The sequence below is a fragment of the Clupea harengus genome, chromosome 7 (genome assembly GCF_900700415.2).
Source record: "Clupea harengus chromosome 7, Ch_v2.0.2, whole genome shotgun sequence".
Taxonomy (NCBI): Eukaryota; Metazoa; Chordata; class Actinopteri; order Clupeiformes; family Clupeidae; genus Clupea; species Clupea harengus.
Window position 1 is genome coordinate 24,143,665 of NC_045158.1, and position 20,000 is coordinate 24,163,664.

Sequence of the window (20,000 nt, forward strand, 5' to 3'; positions counted from 1 at the left end):
CGCAGGAACCCCGCTCTTGTTCTGTTCTTCGTTTCCAGCCGCTGGGTCAGCCGTTCCCTCATTGTCAAGGCCGTGATTGTCTGCCTGAATCATATCATGCCCAGCCCCATTCCCATGGCTTGCCGCGGCCTGTGAGAACACGAACACACACACACACACACACACACACACACACACACACACACACACCATGGCCTGCCGCGGCCCTCTGCCTGTGAGAGCTGCCTTTTACAGCCTGCGCTTTTAAAAGAGGGGCTTTCTCTCGTCCCTCTTTCCTGACCTTTAAGTCAGTCGCTGGCTTTTGCTTTGTCAGTACATCAGCATGAAAAAAATAAAAATAAAAGTGAAGCTGTTTTATCTTCCACTCCGATCTGGGTGCATGTGAGGTTTGGAACCTTCCTAGAGCAGCGGCCACAGCATTCTCTCCCCCTCGCTTAAAAAGCTATTAATATGTCCGCTCATACATCTCCCAGACTCGGTGGTCTACTATACCACGGCTCTTTTTTTTTGTGTCTGTGGAAAAAGCAGGACTATTAGGCCTTAACCGTGGGACTACTGAATGGCATCCCCTTGTGAGCTCCTATAATTCAACATGGCATTCTCCGACGCGTCAGCATCTCATCTCTACACGGCGGTAACGGCTCCCATATGCACGAGAGCCTCCTCGTAACGTGTGTGTGTGTGTGTGTGTGTGTGTGCGCATGGGAGCCTCCTTGTTACGTGTGTGTGTGTGTGTGTGTGTGTGTGTGTGTGTGTGTGTTTTGAGCCTCCTTGTAACATTGCCCGCTCTCGTTTGGACCAGTTTATCTGGCTCCCAGTGACCTTCGCTTCAAGAGAATAAGGAAGCCTTTTATTGGAGCCATGAATTATGAGGTAATTTGGCTTTGTGAAATTGGGCTCTGTGTGTGTGTCTGTGTGTGTGTCTGTGTGCGTGTGTCTGTGTGTGTGTGTGTGTGTGTGTGTTTTGCTGACTTTGCTTCGTGTAGCAAGACACTTTAGTCAGCACTCTACTTAGTTTGCTCACAATTACAGGGCCTAGTGTTCAGCCAACAGCTGAGAGCTTTTATATGTGTGTTTGTGTGAGTGTGCGTGCGCGTGTGTATGTATGTTATGTGCTCACACTCGCTGAAGCATGAGTGTAAGAAACAAGAACTTGGATGTTTATGGAAAGATGGTGTAAAACCAGCACACATACACACAGTCTAACATGACCAGCAAACACACACACACAGTCTAACGTGACCAGCAAGCACACACACAGTCTAACATGACCAGCAAACACACACACAGTCTAACATGACCAGCAAACACACACACAGTCTAACATGACCAGCAAACACACACACACAGTCTAACGTGACCAGCAAACACACACACAGTCTAAACCAATGGTTTGACCCTTTTAGGGTTGGAAATTGCCTTCTGTTTTACTTTCTGTTTCGCACACACACACACACACGCACACACGCACACACACACACACACACACACACACACACACATATGCACACAGACAAACAAGCCAGACCTACTGACAACAGTGCTGATGGTTATCTGGGCCTAGTCTTCCTCTGCCTGCTCTTCCATGGCTGTTCCCTTCTCCTCACCACTCGCTGTCCACCTGTCTTTATCCGTCACTCCAGCGTCCGCTCTGGCAAAGAGATGGGGCAATCAGTAGGCCTCATGATGGACGAGACGAGACGAGACGAGAGGACATGAGACGACATGAGAGATGAGATGAGACGACATGAGAGATGAGATGAGATGACACGAGATGAGATGAGATGAGACGAGATTAGACGAGACGAGCTCCACTGGGGTGATCAGGCTTTTGTCCTCCTCAGGTGCAGCAGCTGCACTTGTAGAGTCTGTTGTTAGTCTGCGGTTGGAGTGTTTGTAAGTGTGTTGACCTCGTGCTTACAGTTGTTGTAAGTGAGGACTCAATGAACCTCTTCCCTCAACCACAGTCAGTGCTGCGCATTCGTAGTGTGTGTGTGTGTGTGTGTGTGTGTGTAGAGAGAGAGCCAGGCTGTACCTGGTTGTGTTTGAATACCATAGACAGCTCTGTGTGTGTGTGCGTGTGTGTGCGTGCGTATGGAGGCCCAGGCTTTCCCACAGACGGTGCTTAGAGAAGTGAGTGATTGCTTGTCCCATTTGTTCCAGTCCATTTAAAGCTGTTTGAGGCGGCAGACTTTGTGTTTCCACTTTCCTGAAGGTGACCCTGGGCCAGTCGGCAGGGCCAGGCGGAGTACAGAGGAGAGGCGTGTGTGAGAAACACAGTGAACAGAGGCTTTGTGAGAGGAAAACACACCAGCTCCGACTGAGACGCCATTAAGCCTGCAGCTGACAGCGCTCTGAGTAACAATGAGGTGTTAATGGAACAGAGAGATTAGAATCCCTGTGTTCTGATTCCAACCGCTACACTGTGTGTTCTCACTCTGACGACTGGATTCCTTTTTGGAACACGGGCGAAGAGACATGTTGTATCTGACTCGCACATCTGCGCTCCGGCCTAGAACACAGTGACGTCTCATCCTGATAAATCCTGCCTGCCCATATTTGAAATCTGACAAAGAAACTCCAAATCCCTGAGCCATACTGCTACAATTCCAGCGTGCGCACATATACCAGCATTATGACTCACCGACACACACACACACACACACACACACACACACACACACACACACACACACACACACACACATGCATGCATGTACAACGCATATAGAGTACGCACATGAATACAAATTGAGATCTGTGCTACAGCTATAAGCGTGAGTCTCTGGTGTTCCTCTCCTCCCCGTGGGTCAGGTCTTCCAGCTGCTCCCCTCTACCTTAATGGAAGTTCACCTGGCATGCCCTGCCGATGGACGTGGACTTGAGGAGCTGTAATGTGATGTGAGGACGGTCTCCTGCTCTGCGTTTAATCACATCACAACCAGTGGAGCAGCAGTGATGGTTAGAAGCGGCTTGAATCAATTTGTCAGCTGCTCTTGGAGTGCTGTTGTGGAAATCTATCTGATCTGGAGGCGAGTAGCTGGAAAATAGAGTGCATAGTTGTGTTTGGTGGACATGCATGGTCTGAGGTATGTTGGTATGCAGACAGGCCTGGCTTTTGAGCTTTGGCAGACCGGGGAGCATCTCTGGACTCTGATTGGCCTGGCCTCTGAGCTTTGGCAGACCGGTGAGAATCTCTGGACTCTGATTGGCCAGGCCTTTGAGCTTTGGCACGCCAGGGAGCTTCTCTGGACTCTGATTTGCCAGGTCTTTGAGCTTTGGCGGGTAGGCAGACCAGATCAGTCAGCTTCTCTGGACTCTGGTTGGCCAGGCCTCTGAGCTTTGGCATACCGGTGAGCATCTCTGGACTCTGATTGGCCAGGCCTTTGAGCTTTGGCAGACCGGTGAGCTTCTCTGGACTCTGACAACTCTGGTTAGCTCCAGGTGTGAGAGTTAACAGACAGCACTTTATCTGACATTAACCAAACGAGCTTTTAAACGCTGCTGGTCAATCATCTCTGCTAAGGATTTCTGTGGTCTGGACGCCAATGCAGACAGGTTTGTCTGAAGTTCTTCCACAAGGTCGCTTGGACTGGTTAACTGAACGTCTCAAAGCCTTGCAGGACTAATGGAAGCAGGTTTTGAGTGTGTCTGTGTGTGTGTCTTTCCCTAAAGCAATTGAAACAGTTGGACTGAACATCTTTAGGCTGTGGTTAGGTGGATGTGCGCATACATGTGCTTGTGTGTGTGAGAGAGAGAGGGAACGAAAAAGATATAGTGTCTGTGTGTGTGTGTGTGTCTCTGTGTGTGTGTGTGTGTGTGTGTGTGTGTGTGTGTGATCAGGGTTTAAGCAGCAGAAATAAGGTGTTACATGAGAGCTCCCCGTGTGTGTGTGTGATTGTGTGTGTGTGCTGTAAGGTGATGTACATGGTCTATGTACAGAGTCTACAGTGGTTTAAGGGGTTGGGGTCTCCACCTCCACCTGAGACCAAACTGAGAACCATGAGACATGATTGAGACCAAACTGACAACTTCAGGCAGAGCGCTTCTGTGTTTTTTACATTAGAGATGTGGGTCATCATTTTTAAGATCTGGGATATTTTCTTTCTCGGCAATTTGAAACATCATGCTCATTAAATGTCTCCATGACCGCCTGTGACCCTAACGTGAAACCAGACCCACTATAGGCTGCAGAGGAACTCTGACTGTAGGGATGTCAGATGTGTGTGTGTGTGTGTGTGTGTGTGTCTATGATGAACTCTAACTGTAGAGACGTCAGATAAGACGGGTGGAAAATCTCCGAAACGTGTCAGATTCCACTGAGAGTTTACACAATGGCCCGACCACAGATGGACGTCTTGGTTTTCCTGCTATTCCTGGGTCTGTTTGGACACAGTCCCCTTCCCAAGGCCGGCGCTCCGAGAGGGAGAGAAAGGGCGGGATGGTATGATAGAAGTTTCCATCCGACCCTCGTGGGATGCTTTTCACTTTTTTTAGAGTAGGCTACGCTACTCTGTGGAAACTAAACTGATGGAAAGATGAGAGATGAAAGAGGGAGGAAAGAGAGAGGAGGAGAGGAATTATGACATTCTTTGGTTAATGGTTCTTTGTTTTAATGATTCTTTGATTAATGATTCTTTAGTAAATCAGCAGAATCGTTCTTCTGGTCTCTCCCTAAGGACCCTGGGAAAGAGCTGGCGAGTGGAAGCTGTTGTGGTTCGGTAGCACGCATGTTTAAAATGGCCAGGCTAATTTATCCCTGCTCTAAAGCTCTTCCAGACTGTGTGTGTGTTTGTGTTTATGTGTGTGTGTGTGTGTGTGTGTGTGTGTGTGTGTGTGTGTGTGTGTGTGTGTGTGTGTGTGTGTGTGTGTGTGTGTGTGTGTGTTTCGTGTGTAATTGTTCGTCTGGGGTCATACATTAAAACATATCTTGTGTCTGCTGTGTGTGTGTGTTGGGAGTACGAACCCAGTTTAGGGTAAGGCTAAGGGTTGGATATGAACTCAGTTTAGGGTAAGGCTGTGTGTGTGTGTGTGCGTGTGTGTGTGTGTGTGTGTGTGTGTGTGTGTGTGTGTGTGTGTGTGTGCGCTAACCCTAGGTAGCAAGAGAGGGTTCCTGGCATGGTGTGTGTGTGTGCTAACCCTAGGTAGAAGGAGAGGGTTACGTATACTGCAACGGGCAGTTACACCCAACTCTACTATGCACTATGAAAGGCACTTTGCTGACCTTTTCGCTTTTTTTCTGTGTGTGTGTGTGTGTGTGTGTGTGTGTGTGTGTGTGTGTGTGTGTGTGTGTGTGTGTGTGTGTGTGTGTGTGTGTGTGTGTGTGTGTGTGTGTGTGTGTGTGTGTGTGTGTGTGTGTGTGTGTGTGTGACTGCAGCTCGTTAGTCGGAAGGACAAGGCCACATTTGAGAAGCTGGACTTCCTGACATCCAAGGAGGAAAACAACACACGCATGAGAGAGTACATCAGCTCACTAAAGATGGCTCCCTGCATACCATACCTAGGTAAGACACACACACACACACACACACACACACACACACACACACACACACACAGTACTCCCCTCATCCACATCTCCTCACTGCTTATCTGAACACTGGGCAGCTGTGGTGACCTCACTCACTAATGGAGCTCCGTGTTTAGTCTGTGCTAATGCTAACGCTAACCCTCGCTCTCCAGCCCAGATTGGTCAAGGTTGTTCTTCCTCTCCCGTCCTCCCTGCCAAAGCAGTACCATGAGCTCCCATCCTCTCTGCCAAAGCAGTACCATGAGCTCCCGTCCTCCCTGCCAAAGCAGTACCATGAGCTCCCGTCCTCCCTGCCAAAGCAGTACCATGAGCTCCCGTCCTCCCTGCCAAAGCAGTACCATGAGCTCCCGTCCTCCCTGCCAAAGCAGTACCATGAGCTCCCATCCTCCCTGCCAAAGCAGTACCATGAGCTCCCGTCCTCCCTGCCAAAGCAGTACCATGAGCTCCCGTCCTCCCTGCCAAAGCAAGTACCATGAGCTCCCGTCCTCCCTGCCAAAGCAGTACCATGAGCTCCCATCCTCCCTGCCAAAGCAGTACCATGAGCTCCCGTCCTCCCTGCCAAAGCAGTACCATGAGCTCCCGTCCTCCCTGCCAAAGCAGTACCATGAGCTCCCGTCCTCCCTGCCAAAGCAGTACCATGAGCTCCCGTCCTCCCTGCCAAAGCAGTACCATGAGCTCCCATCCTCCCTGCCAAAGCAGTACCATGAGCTCCCGTCCTCCCTGCCAAAGCAGTACCATAAGCCTTGTTTGAATTGGAGTTGGAGTTGATGCTTTTGTGCTTCACAACTCTGCCATGCTGACAAGCCAAGCCACACGGCCACGTTGACCTTACACAAGATAAACAACATGACATCATGCAGGAGTCACGGCCACGTTGACCTTACACAAGATAAACAGCATGGCATCATGCAGGAGTCACGGCCACGTTGACCTTACACAAGATAAACAGCATGACATCATGCAGGAGTCACGGCCACGTTGACCTTACACAAGATAAACAGCATGACATCATGCAGGAGTCCCATCCAGCCCCCATTAACAGTGATTTTCCTGAGTGAGCGAGATGTAAGATATAAGTGTGTTTTACTGGCACAGATGGTGTGTGTGTGTGTGTGTGTGTGTGATCCTGATAGAGCCGTAATGCCTTCCTCTGCTGGAACTCTGTGCTCCACTGGAAGCACACGCTTCATATCAGCTGAGCTTTAGGAATGTGTCTTTCTTCATTCTCTCTCTTTCTATTGCATTCTCTTCTCTCCCTTCCTCTTTCTCTCTTTCTCTCCTTCTCGCCCTCTCTCTCTCTCTCTCTCTGGCCCTCTTCTCCACGTCTGTCTTTTCCACGCTGTATGAAGATGTGTCTCTCTGAGAGGGGGTAAGTCATGGAAACATTTCTGCGGCGCAACTGCGTCTTTAATGGCCGTCCTTTAGCACAGCTGAAAGCGAGAAGGTCAGCAGGATGGCTCCATGGGACGGGGCCCGCTGGAAACCGCCACGCCATCCCTCAGTGGCGCATATGTACACTCTCTCTCTCACACACACACACACACACACACACACACACACACACACACACACACATACATACATACATACATACATACTCACTCGTACACACACACACACACGCACACACATACATACATACATACATACATACATACATACAGTACATACATACTCGTACACACACACATACTCGTACACACACACTTCATTTGCTCTCTCCTGGCCTCTTTTCTGAAAGAGAGAGTCACTCCATCCCTTTTGTTTAGAGAGCCATGGCAGGTTTTTACCATCACGTTTAAGTTAGTGGGCCTTCAGTATGAGGGCTGAAGACACGGTGCTGCTGAAATGTCTTCTCCTATATCTCCCCTCCACTGGGGATGCCAGGAGCAGCGCTAACACTCTTGCTAGCGGAGTACTGAGGTAATTGACCACTCTTATTCACTTCACAGGGAATGCTAATGTCAGGTTAGCATAGAGCTGAGGTAATAGACAGCACTCTTATTCACTTCACAGGGAATGCTAACGCCAGGTTAGCATAGCACAGAGGTAATTGACAGCATTGTTATTAACTGCAGATGTGTCCCTTTGCTCTGCGCTGCGCTGCCTGCTGTGGTTGATGTGACCCAAGGTCAGGCTCACCTGCAGTTTGGCCTGTGGCCAGTAGGGGTCAGGGCTGTGCAGCATGTGGCAGGGGCATCCAGCGCAGTGGTATGTTCCATCAGACCGCTCACATGGACCCAGTTAGAGCTCTTATTCCTCTCATATGGGCTGAAAACACAGATGAAATGTGTGTGTGTTTGTGTGTGTGTCTCTCTCTCTCTCTCTCCCTCCCCCTCCCTCCCTCTCTCTCTCCCTCTCTCTCTCCCCCCCCCCTCCCTCCCTCTCTCCCTCTCTCTCTCTCCCTCCCTCTCTCTCTCTCCCTCTCTCTCTCTCTCCCCCCCTCCCTCCCTCTCTCCCTCTCTCTCTCTCCCTCCCTCTCTCTCTCTCCCTCTCTCTCTCTCTCCCCCCTCCCTCCCTCTCTCCCTCTCTCTCTCTCCCTCTCTCTCTCTCCCTCCCTCTCTCTCTCTCCCTCTCTCCCTCTCTCTCCCTCCCTCTCTCTCTCTCCCTCTCTCTCTCTCTCTCTTTCTCCCTCCCTCTCTATCTCTCTCTCTCTCTCTCTCTGCTGTTATGAGGGCTGTTAAACTCCTCTGTGTGGCTGTGCTGGTTGAGCTCCAGGTACCTGAGGGACAGGCCAGTCCTGATACTCATGCTCACGTGTGGCTGCCCTTCTGACCACTGCACACAGGACAGCCAGAGGATGGCCAGAAATAGACTGGGGGCCATGCCACTGTAGAGCTACCCTGGCCTTGACCCCCTCTCTGACAAATAGATCACCTCGTTACAAAGAGAGAGAAAGACACGCAAGAGGTCACAGTGCCATGGTCGTGACAAAGAGAGAGAAAGACACGTAAGATGTCACAGTGTGATGGCCATTCTCTGCGGTAGTGTTCTGGTTGGCCTTTTAAACGCCATCCTGCCACACTTGGTCTTGTTCAGAATGTCAAAGACACAGTGTGATATCCTCTCTCCTCAAACAGAACTCCAGGTCGTGGAAAGGTCAGCTCTTTCAGCAGTGTTGTCGTGACGATGTACAGTATGTGTGTGTGTTCATATTCACTCAGGACAGTTCCTATGGTTACCGGGACACCCTCGAAACCACCAGGAACACTTGTGCTTATCAATACACATGAGTTTGCCTCAGTTTCACCCAAGAGCACATGGGCTTGTCAGAGTGACACAAAACACTAGCAAGCATCTCTGCAGTGTGCTGCTCTAACATAAAACTTGCTGTCAGCGGACTTTCAGTAAAACACTCTTTCCTGTGAACTGGGCCAGTGTAAATATCAGTGTGTGTGTGTGTGTGTTTTTGTGTGTTTTCACCCAAAGCTGTGGAATCCTACTCATCACTCTCATATCTGCTCAGATTCCAGCTGTTAGCAGAGTTGTGTATTAGCAGAGTTATGTTAGCACAGTCTTGTGTTAGCACAGTCTTGTATTAGCAGAGTTATGTTAGCACAGTCTTGTGTTAGCAGAGTTGTGTATTAGCAGAGTTATGTGTTAGCACAGTCTTGTGTTAGCAGAGTTGTGTGTTAGGAGAGTTGTGTGTTAGCACAGTCTTTTGTTAGCAGAGTCAACAGTCTATCAGTCAGACTTGTCTCATGCGCTCTCTCATTACTTCCTTTCCTTTCTCTTTGCCTTTTCTTCTCCATGTCTTTCTCTCTCCTCTCACACAGTTTCTCTCCCTCCACCGCCCTCTCTTCTTAGTTTTTCCCTTTTCTCTCTGTCTCCCTCTCTCCATCTCTCCCTCTCTCCCTCTCTCTCTCCCTCTCTCTCTCCCTCTCTCCATCCCTCTCTCCCTCCCTCTCTCCCTCTCTCCATCCCTCTCTCCCTCTCTCTCAGACAGGCTGATTAGTGCTGTATGGAGAGCTATGTATCTCCCCAGCAGCAGGAGCTGATTTAGGGGCAAATTAGTCTCCTGAGATCCGCCTCTTGGCAGGAGCCAGAGAAGAGATGGATGCCTTCCTCCTCTTCCTCCTCCTCCTCCTCCTGCTCTTCCTAAAGCCATCGCTCTCTCTCTCAGCAGTCTGGCTTTCATGCTCAGAGTTAGGGGATTTTAATGGCCTACACGTTTATTTATTTACCCAATCCTCATTCATCCAGTGAAGCCCTGTTGAGAAACCGCCTCAGAATAAGTACTAGAATGCATGCTCATTTTGTTCAAGATGCCATGGTGTCATATAGTGGGTTTGTCCAAGCTCTTCTCTTGTAGCTGCCTTGCCCTTGGGCTGCTCTGCCTCGTGTGTGTGTGTGTGTGTGTGTGTGTGTGTGTGTGTGTGTGTGTGTGTGTGTGTGTGTGTGTGTGTGTGTGTGTGTGTGTGTGCTCATTTTGTTCAAGATGCCATGGTGTCATATAGTGTGTTTGTCCAAGCTCTTCTCTTGTAGCCGCCTTGCCCTTGGGCTGCTCTGCCTCGTGTGTGTGTGTGTGTGTGTGTGCTCATTTTGTTCAAGATGCCATGGTGTCATATAGTGTGTTTGTCCAAGCTCTTCTCTTGTAGCCGCCTTGCCCTTGGGCTGCTTTGCCTCGCGTGTGTGTGCATGCGCGTGTGCGCTCTACAGAGATGCTCCTCGTGTTAAACTCGAGTTCTAGCTCCTCTGTCATTCTGCTATGTCAAAAACACCAAGTGGAACTCCACTCTGGTCCCGTGTGTGTTCAGTGTGAGTGGTTCTGACAGGGGCAGGTGTGCCGACCCTCTCTGGGCCGCGGCAGTGCTGACTGGGTCTGGTTGTGATCAGGACGGGCCTGTGTCCTGGGGTTGTTGCAGGAGGAAGTTTGGGGCGGATTTGGCTATGTAAACGCCTCCGCCATGTTAACTCAGAACAGGGTAAACAGACCTAACCCTAACCCAGCCTGGCACAGACCGGGACGACAACAGCAGTGGCGTGTTACAGAGCATGGCCGATCTGCTTCCACTGAACACACACTCACGCACGCACACACACTCACACACACACACACACACACACACACACACACGTCTTTCTAATTTGCCATATGGGTTCAACTGCTGGTCTTTTACATATACATTTAGTCATTTAGCAGATGCTTTTGTCCAAAGCGACGTACAAGGGAGAGAACAGTCAAGCTAAGAGCAATATAACCCCGGTGTAACAATAAATACTACTTTACACAAGAAATAGAAAAACGACATAGAAAAGAAAAAGAAGTGCAGGAATGTAACTGCTGTAAGTGCAAGTTAAGCACTAGTCAAGGTGCCAGTTAGGAAGGGAGGTGCTCTCTGAAGAGTCTTATAACATCTCATCTTTTACAGTGTCTCTTTCCATTCTGTCGTTTCTCTCTCTTTAGTTTCCTTCATCCCTCTCTCTCTCATCCCTCCCTTTCCATCTCCTCCTCTCCTCCTTTTCCTCCACGATTCTGGGTGACATGTTGTTAGTGGCTCTGGTTAAACTCTGGGATTTCACTCTTTAGTTTTGTTTCCCCCATAAGCCCCTGTGGTTGAGGGAGGGATTCTGGGGGATCCTCCTTGCCTGGCATGCCTGTGGGTTTCCATGCCATTGCATGTCATTCATCAGTTTCAGGGTTTGGAGAGGTGTGTGTGTGTGTGTGTGTGTGTGTGTGTTGTGTAGAGTTACTTCAGTCTACTGGACTTTGGTGGAGCCTTCTGTTTTCACTACACACACATATTAATTATCAGCTCACACACACATCTTTGTACACAAACATGCACACACACACACACACACACTCAAAAGAGTCACACAAAGGCTGTACATTTTTATTGCCTCCTTCTATTACAAGATGTGATTGTTACAGTATTTTACAAAGATCTTCAACAATATCACTTTTCTATGTACAGATAAAAACACATGGACCTCCATGTGATGCCAACACTGGCCATTATACAATAGGTACAGTCATAGAGGTTCCTATGGTTACCGGGACAATAGGTACAGTCCTAGAGTCCATCGCTGTAGAGGAACCCCCACCTTACATCAGATATTGCCTTCTTTTAAACAGTGAATCCCATGTGCAAAACAGGAACAGTCCTTTTCAAATCAGTTTGTATTCCTGTGTGTTTCATGACAAAGGTCAGAATCTTGTCATGGAAGGCAGATAATAATATGCAATGATATTTCAGGATTATTTCAGGCGTATGTGCAGGTGTATTCTTAAGAATAAGGTCACCTTTTAAGAAATGCACTGTTTGTTTGTGATCCCTGAAATAAATAATGAGTTAGTTTTCTGCGGTAAGAAAAAACAGATATGAGTACAGATTAGAAGCTAAGCTAGGCTAGTACGTTTCACCGGATATAATTTCCTGAGTCTATGTTACCATACGCAGTCTTAGGAAGCATTTCAATGTCTAGGACTATATGGCACCTTACTTATCCAACACTGCTACTAACTACTCCTCCTAATGTTTTCGGAAAAATAGTCCCCTGTGCCTTGAGTATTGTTATGACGATTAATGCTAAAGCTAGTGAATGTAACATATGCTATCCACGTGCTGATTATTGCTGGAGAAAAGAGAAGCGTTGGAGGAGGAAGTTCCTTGTTTGTTTCCATTCGGATGAAGCCGTGGCGTTGGATCCAAAGGCAGCAGACTGCCGCTCCAGCTGATGGCGCTGGAGGGAGGGAGGGTGACGGGCAGAATAAGACCGAGCTCAGGACAGCAGTGAGAGCTGTGTGCAGTCTCTCTCTCTCTCTCTCTCTCTCTTTCTCTCTTTCTCTCTTTCTCTCTCTGGTGCTACTGCTGCCTGTCCTCGCCCCAGAGCCAGATGTTGTCAGGACTGATTGATTAGCAGGAGACGCTACAGAAGCTTCAGGTTAAGCAAAAAAGGCATCATGTTTGATGAAGGCCACCGTCCCTAGTGGAAGGTGTTGGCGTTGGGTCTGATCATCATCACCACTCTCTTCAGGGAGTACGCCCCGCCACGGAACTCGGCCCAGTAGACGCCATCTTGGTACCGGCTGCGGTAGTGGCCTCCGCGGTACCACACGCCGTTCAGGTTGGAGTGGGCGCAGGAGTTATACCACCAGCCACCCTTCTGGTAATGGGCACAGTTACCTGGGGCAGGGGCAACAAGGGGCAAAAGGGTGCATTTAGAGGAGACCAGAGTCTAGAATGAGACATATAGATTTGGAATGAGCCTCACACAGGAAGATTGTCTTCAGAATATATAAAGAGTAGAATATTAGAATTCTGAGAGTAAGAGAATGTAGAATGGCAAATGTGCGTTGGCTTGGATAGAATGAAGTTCAGGGCATGGTTGCCTGAATGTGCACTGATTTGGCCTAAATTGCAGATGACTGCCATCACTTTTTGTGAGCCGTGTTTGTGAGTGTGTCCATGTCTGTGTTAGTGTGTGTGTGTGTGTGTGTCAATGTCTGTATTAGTGTGTGTTTGTGTGTGTGTGTGTGTGTGTGTGTGTGTGTGTGTGTGTGTGTGTGTGTGTGTGTGCGTGCGCGCGCTGATGCCCAGCGGCACTCACCTGTGTAGACGTCGTGGTCTCGGTCCAGCGTGGTGAACTGCTTGCCGTTGTGCCAGGTGAGCGAGTCGCCGGCGTTGCCGTGGTAACGGCCCACGCGGAGGCGGTAGAAGTCTGCCTCGGGCTCCAGGCGGAAGCTGGCGTACTCGGCGAACACCTTCCTGCCCGCCCAGTCCTCCAGCGTCACCAGCAGCTTGTAGTTGCCCTGGCTCGTCAGCCAGTGGATGTTCTCCAGCCCCAGCCAGTACTCGCCGTCAATGTTGCCAAAGCCTTGCTGCGGAGGGAAGAGCAGAGTGTGTGTGAATATGTGTGAGGAGAGAGTGTGTGTGAATGCGTGTGAGGAGAGACTGTGTGTGTGTGTATGTGAATGCGTGTGAGGAGAGAGATAGTGTGTGTGTGTGTGAGGAGAGAGTGTGCGTGTGTGTGTGTGAATGCGTGTGAGGAGAGAGTCTGTGAGTAGAGTGTGTGTGTGTGATTGCGTGTGAGGAGAGAGTGTGTGTGAATGCATGTGAGGAGAGAGTGTGTGACTGTGTGTGAGGAGAGAGTGAGTGTTTGAATGCGTAAGAGGAGAGAGTGTGTGTGAAATGTGACTAACAGGATTGGCATCAATGCTTCAAGCTCAAATCCTCCCAAAACATGGGGCTTTAATAGAAACCACTCAGCCTGCTGTGTTTGACAGTTTCCCAATTAGTTGTGTGTGTGTGTGTGTGTGTGTGTGTGTGTGTGTGTGTGTGTGTGTGTGTGTGAGAAACAGGGTTTCTCTCTGGGAAGTTTAACGATAGTGTTTTTTTCTTTCCGTGTGGCAGAGCATTAGAAACTCTGATTGAGATCATCTCTGCTGTGAGGGGGACTGTTATGAGCCTTTGGCTTCTACTGAGGGACTGGACATGTTTGACTGCCACCTCATTTAGCGCTAGGCTAATGGCTGGAAAAAATAAATAGATATTTGTGGTTGAGCTAATGGATGAAGAGAGTGAATTTGGGAGATTTTATATTGGCTTTGTGATATCTAAAAAAAAGCCCAGGCTCGTTTGAATCCTGGAAATGTTCTGTCATGTGCAGAAACAGAGCTTTCGGGAGCATATGTCAGATGTGTATAGTGTAGCATTTCAGTTGTTTTTATTTCAGGACAATATTTATATTATTTTACTTAATGACACGTTTCCTATCTCTGTATTTTCCCTTTTGTCTGTATCCATGCCAAATGGATGGCGACAGGCTTCTTAGCAATCAAATGGTTCTTGTGAGCAGCCAGGCCTTCCTGTCTGCTGTTGTATGCCTAGGACCAGCTCCCCCAGGTAGACCCCCCCCCCCGAATTGTTTTTTTCTATAGCCCTATAATAGTAATAGAGTTCTGTTAGACAGTGCTGTGTGTGCTCTAGAACTCTGTGAACACTGTGTTGCTGAAACATGCTGTTTAGTTCTGTTGAACTTTTGTTATTCCCGAATGAACTGATTTTCTTCGCCAGCCACACCCCGGGTCTCTCGCCTAGTCACTCAATGCGGTTAACTCGGTTGGATCAAGAAATAGTGTCGCCGTTTTCATCTGGAATTCGCCATAAAAACATGGCAGATCTTTCGATAGACTGTCAGACATAGAATTTGAGAAGTGGCATCAACTTCTCAGAGAGATGCAACTGGAGAAGGTGTGTTGGACAAATGTCTGTGTGTTCTGGCTCACATATCCAGTGTCACTCTCTCTCTCTCTCTCTCACACACACACACACACACACACACACACACACACACACACACACACACACACACACACACACTCTCTCTTTCTAGCTCTCTCTCACTCTCTCTTTCTGTGTATGTGTTATGACTTTTCTCTTATTTCACTTATCCAGTCATCTCGCTCTCTTTCTGTTTCTGTCCGTTTCTCTCTTACACACTATCTCCATCTCTCTCTCTCTCTCTCTTTTCAATTTGTATTTTATTTATTTTTATTTCAAGCTTTATTGGCATGGAGGAAGGGGGAAAGGACCATTATGTTGAACAGAATTGACATGTTATCACAAAAGAAGACATTTCTAATAATAATCTCAAACAGAAATGGAGTGTGTGTTGTGTGATGGATGACCTCACTGACTGACCCTCAGGTAATGGCTCAAGCTGCTTCAGATGTTGCTGCCAAATCCTTGTTTTCTCCCATAACCCATTTTTCCTCATTTGTATAGTTTTGACACTGTAGATTTGGATTGAGTAAAATGTATTGAATGACGATTCTCTAATTTCAGCATATTTAGTGCTTTGGGCTAAGTGCAGCTCTGTCTCTATAGGCCCCAGACTGCACTGAGCACAGTCTCTCCTCTCTGGGCAGCCAGGGCCGCCTGGGTCTGCCTGGGTCTTCCTGGGACTGCCTGGGTCTGTCTGGGTCTGTCTGGGTCTGTCTGGGTCTGCCGTCTTCCATGGCAAGGCTTTGCTCACTGTACACTGTCAAGGGTTTCATCTATCTATCTCTTTCTCTTTCTCTGTCTCTCTTTATTTATTTATTTCTTTCTTTCTCTCTTTCTCCCCCCCCCCCTCTCTCTCTCTCTCTCTCTCACACTCCCTCTCCCCCCCCCTCTCTCCCCCTCTCTCTCTTGTTAACACGCACATGTTTCCCATCAGTGTGTCTTGTTCTGTGCCTCATGTACTCTTGTAGGTCCCGGAGTCTGATGTGTCAGAGTGCATCACGGTGCTGTTGGTCCGGATTCTTGTGTGTCTGGTGCTTTTGGTGCTCAGGCGTTTTGGGCTCGGCTCGTATTTAAACACAAGCCTGTGCAAATCCTTTGTACTGTATGTGTCGCAGTTTTTACTGCCGACCTGACTCCATCAGTGGGCTTTAGAGAGGTCTGTGTAGATGTGTGTTATATACTGACTGGGGCACGATGTGTAGATGTGTGTTATATACTGACTGGGGCACATTGTGTAGATGTGTGTTATAAACTATCTCCATCAATGGGCTTTAGAGAGGTCTCTGTCATTGTGTAGGTGTGTGTTATATACTGACTGCATCTCTGGGCTTTGGAGAGGTCTCTGTCATTGTGTAGGTGTGTGTTATATACTGACTGGGGCACGATGTGTGTTATATACTGACTGCATCTCTGGGCTTTGGAGAGGTCTGTCATTGTGTAGATGTGTGTTATATACTGACTAGGGCACATTGTGTAGATGTGTGTTATATACTGACTGGGGCGCATTGTGTAGATGTGTGTTATATACTGACTGGGGCACGATGTGTAGATGTGTGTTATATACTGACTGCATCTCTGGGCTTTAGAGAGGTCTCTGTCATTGTGTAGGTGTGTGTTATTCACTGTAGCCCCCTCAAGCTAACCGTGAGAGAGATTTACGGACATTTTCCAAAATGCTCTATTTTTAGCACATTGGCAACATGCATGCATAAATATTATTCACAAATGTTTCTCTCACGGCAGTGCTTGTGTGCGTGAGTGTTTGTGTTTATGTGTGTGCTTGCTTGCGTGTGTTTGTGTTTATGTGTGTGCTTGTGTGCGTGCGTGTATGTGTGGGAGCTGGCCATTTGTCCATGTGTTTCTTGTTAGACCTCTGTGAAGCCGAGCACTGACCAGACACACACCCCGACCAGCTCAGTCATGTCTGTGGGGAGAATGACTCACCCAGCAGTGATTGACAGATCTCTGTGTGTGTGTGTGTGTGTGTGTGTGTGTCTGCCTGCGTCTTGAGAAAATCTTTAGGCATTGTCTATGTCGCTAGAATAAATAATGTCAAGAGTCAATCTGCTCACTCCCAGTCCACCTGCATTACCTACTGTGAAGCCTTCTCATACAGCAGTGTGTGTGTGTGTTTGTGTGTGTGTGTGTGTGTGTGTGTGTGTGTGTGTGTGTGTGTGTGTGCACGCACTAATGCAAACATGAATGTGAATTTGTGAGTGTATTCAGATATTCATGTGTGAGTGTCTCCATGTGTGGTAATGTGTGTGTGTGTGTGTGTGTTTGTGTGTGTGTGTGTGTGTGTGTGTGTGTGTGTGTGTGTGTGTGTGTGTGTGTGTGTGTGTGTGTGTGTGTGTGTGTGTGTGTGTGTGTGTAAGCCTGCACACGGTTATTACCTTGTACGTCTCCCAGTTCCTGAAAAAGTTGACCGACCCGTCCACCCTCCTCTGGATGACGGTCCAGCCCCCGGGGTCCTGTCCCTGGTCACACCACACCTGCATCAGGCGGTTGGAGCCCTCCGGCTTCACCAGGTACATCCCACTAGTGCTGTGGCCGTCGTCCAGCGCGTGCAGGCAGTCCTTAAAGGGACCTGGGGGGCAGGGGGACAGTTAGAGGACAGGGGGACAGTTGGAGGACAGGGGGACAGTTGGAGGACAGGGGGACAGTTAGTGGACAGGGGGACAGTTGGAGGACAGGGGGACAGTTGGAGGACAGGGGGACAGTTAGTGGACAGGGGGACAGTTGGAGGACAGGGGGACAGTTGGAAGACAGGGGGACAGTTGGAGGACAGGGGGACAGTTAGTGGACAGGGGGACAGTTAGAGGACAAGCGGTCCTTAAGACATGGGGACATGGAGTGGGCACAGGAAAGTAAGGTAAGACGTGTGGGTGTGTGGTGATGAATTAGTTAGTTAGTTCGTTTGTTCGTTTGTTTGTTTGTTTGTTTGTTTGTTTGTTTGTGGCAGACTGATTTGTGATGGCCACTTGACACAGGGAGGAGACCGTACGGTTTACAGTACGTTCCCATGCGTGCTGACCGAGTTCTAGTTTCAGAAGTCTGAACAATGCCTGGGATTATGAGTAGAAGTTTGAGTCATTTGAAATCAGTAAGGCCTTTCCTCTACAGGCTGAAGAGTAGGTCCTCAGAACATGCGGAAGTTGGTTGAGGTTTCCCTCTCTTCCCCCTGCCCCCCCCCCCCCCCCTCTCACTCACTGGGTTTCTCTGGGGCCCCCCCCCCCCCCTCCCTCTCTCTCACTGCACTACTGTGCCCCCCCCCCCCCCCTCCCCCTCCCTAAGGCCTCTCAGATTCCTTGGTCTGCCCCGGAGCGATGCTCAGTCATCAGAAGTGTGGCCTGGCCTGGGAAAGCTCTCTCCTCTCTACTTAAACCCACAATTGACTTTGGCTGCCACAGTCAGCAAGGCAACCGCCAGCAGACCCCTCAGCCAAGAACAGCACGGGCACGAGAGCAGGGATAGCCCTGATCGCTAAATAATGCGCCCAGGAACAGCACACGAATTAGGGCAGGGATAGCCCTGATCGCTAAATAATGCGCCCAGGAACAGCACACAAATTAGAGCAGGGGGACCCCCTCTTGCTTAATATTGCCTCTGGAGCAGAGAGACTGGCTCTTCTCTCTCTCTCTCTCTCTCTCTCTCTTTCTCTCTATCTCTTTCTTTCTTTCTCTCTATCTCTCCCTCTCCCTCTTTCTTTCTCTTTCTCTCTCCATCTCTTTCTCTCTCTCTCTATCTGCATTCAGGGGTGGAGGTGAAGAGCAAAAGCCTCCCTCTGAGCTGAAGCCACTTCCTAATAAGCCAACCCCCCTATCAAGCCCCGCCCTCCCTCTCAGCTTCAAGCCCCGCCCTCCCTCTCAGCTTCAAGCCCCGCCCTCCCTCTGAGCTTCAAGCCCCGCCCTCCCTCTCAGCTTCAAGCCCCGCCCTCACTCTGAGCTTCAAAGGCAGCTGTGCTTCTTTTCTTTCCATTCCCCCTTTCCCCTGTGGCATTCTTCCCAACCCAGACGGAGAGTGTGTGTGTGTGTGTGTGTTGTGAGTGTGTTGAAAGAGAGAGGGAGAGCGAGCGAGCTAATCTCACATATATCAGCTTTAAAAGTGTGGCTAAGGCTCTGTGGTTTACCTACAGTAGTCTGGAAATACTTAAGAGTTTACTCCAGTGGTGTAGGCTTAACCAGCCTGGGAGCCAGATTTCATGCACACACGTACACACACACACACACACACACACACACACACACACACACACACACACACACACACACACACGCACACACACGCATGCATTCTGTGTCTGAGCTTCCAGTGTGTTAATACTGGTGTGTGTGCACGCATTTGCTCTGGAAAATCAAACATCTCTACTTGTGTGTGGTGTTCATGCGTCTTTGTGTGTGCTTGTGTGTGTGTTGATGTTGGAGATCTGGTGTTCAGTAAATTACACTGGATGTGTGTGTTGTGCCCAGAAGCCTTCAGTGAGCTCCAGTCAGCTCCTCAAAGCTCCTCTGTCCTCTAAAGTGTGGATCCTTTCAATTATTTAAGACCTGTCACACGTTTATGGAAATCTGTAAATACTGAGGTAGCACAAAGACAGACACGCAGGCTGGTCCATACACACGCAGGTGTGCACCCTTGCGCACACACATACACACACACACACACACACAGGTTCGCATTAGCGTGCACACACATACATACACACACACACACACACACAGGTTCGCATTAGTGCGCACACACACGACCCTCAGACCCCTCTTTCCTGTCCATTATGCGTGAGTCAGTAGCAGTAGTTGGCTTCTCCCTGTGAGCTGTTCAGACTGTGTGTGTGTGTGTGTGTGTGTGTGTGTGTGTGTGTGTGTGTGTGTGTGTGTGTGTGTGTGTGTGTGTGTGTGTGTGTGTGTGTGTGTGTGTGTGTGTGTGATTTATAGAGGGGCTGATGCCTATGGAAAGATTACATTTTTCTTCCCCTGCATGCAGAGTCTGAGAAGCTTGATGTGTTGAAGGCAGCCCACTCACACACTGGGAAAGTGTATCTGTGTGTGTGTGAAATTATGTGTCTCTGACACAGTAAGACAGGGTAAGCGAACACACAGGAGGAGAAGGCTTTCTGTCCCCCCCAGTAACTGTAATTACACACACACACTCACACACTCACAAACACACTTGAATTACTTAATTATCTATGAATATCCAAACACATACGTTCATGAAGAACTCAGTGGGACTAACAGATA

General features: G+C 48.9%; 2 protein-coding genes across 5 annotated transcripts in view; one reads left to right on the forward strand and one right to left on the reverse strand.

The window, feature by feature from the left end:
• The window catches only part of ralgps1 (Ral GEF with PH domain and SH3 binding motif 1), a 150,379-nt gene that overhangs the window by 40,630 nt on the left and 89,749 nt on the right, over nt 1–20,000 (forward strand). For all 3 annotated transcript variants that reach the window (XM_031570904.1, XM_031570906.1, XM_031570905.1), the window contains one exon: nt 5,378–5,504. In XM_031570904.1, the coding sequence (XP_031426764.1) occupies nt 5,378–5,504 (127 nt within the window). The remainder of the gene's footprint in view (nt 1–5,377; nt 5,505–20,000) is intronic.
• angptl2b (angiopoietin-like 2b) overlaps nt 11,354–20,000 on the reverse strand; it is a 27,817-nt gene continuing 19,170 nt past the window's right edge. For both annotated transcript variants that reach the window (XM_031570908.2, XM_031570907.2), the window contains exons 3-5: nt 17,154–17,347; nt 13,085–13,355; nt 11,354–12,660 (exon numbers count right to left, since the gene is read on the reverse strand). In XM_031570908.2, coding sequence (XP_031426768.1) covers nt 12,461–12,660; nt 13,085–13,355; nt 17,154–17,347 — 665 coding nt within the window. In that variant the 3' untranslated portion in view covers nt 11,354–12,460. The remainder of the gene's footprint in view (nt 12,661–13,084; nt 13,356–17,153; nt 17,348–20,000) is intronic.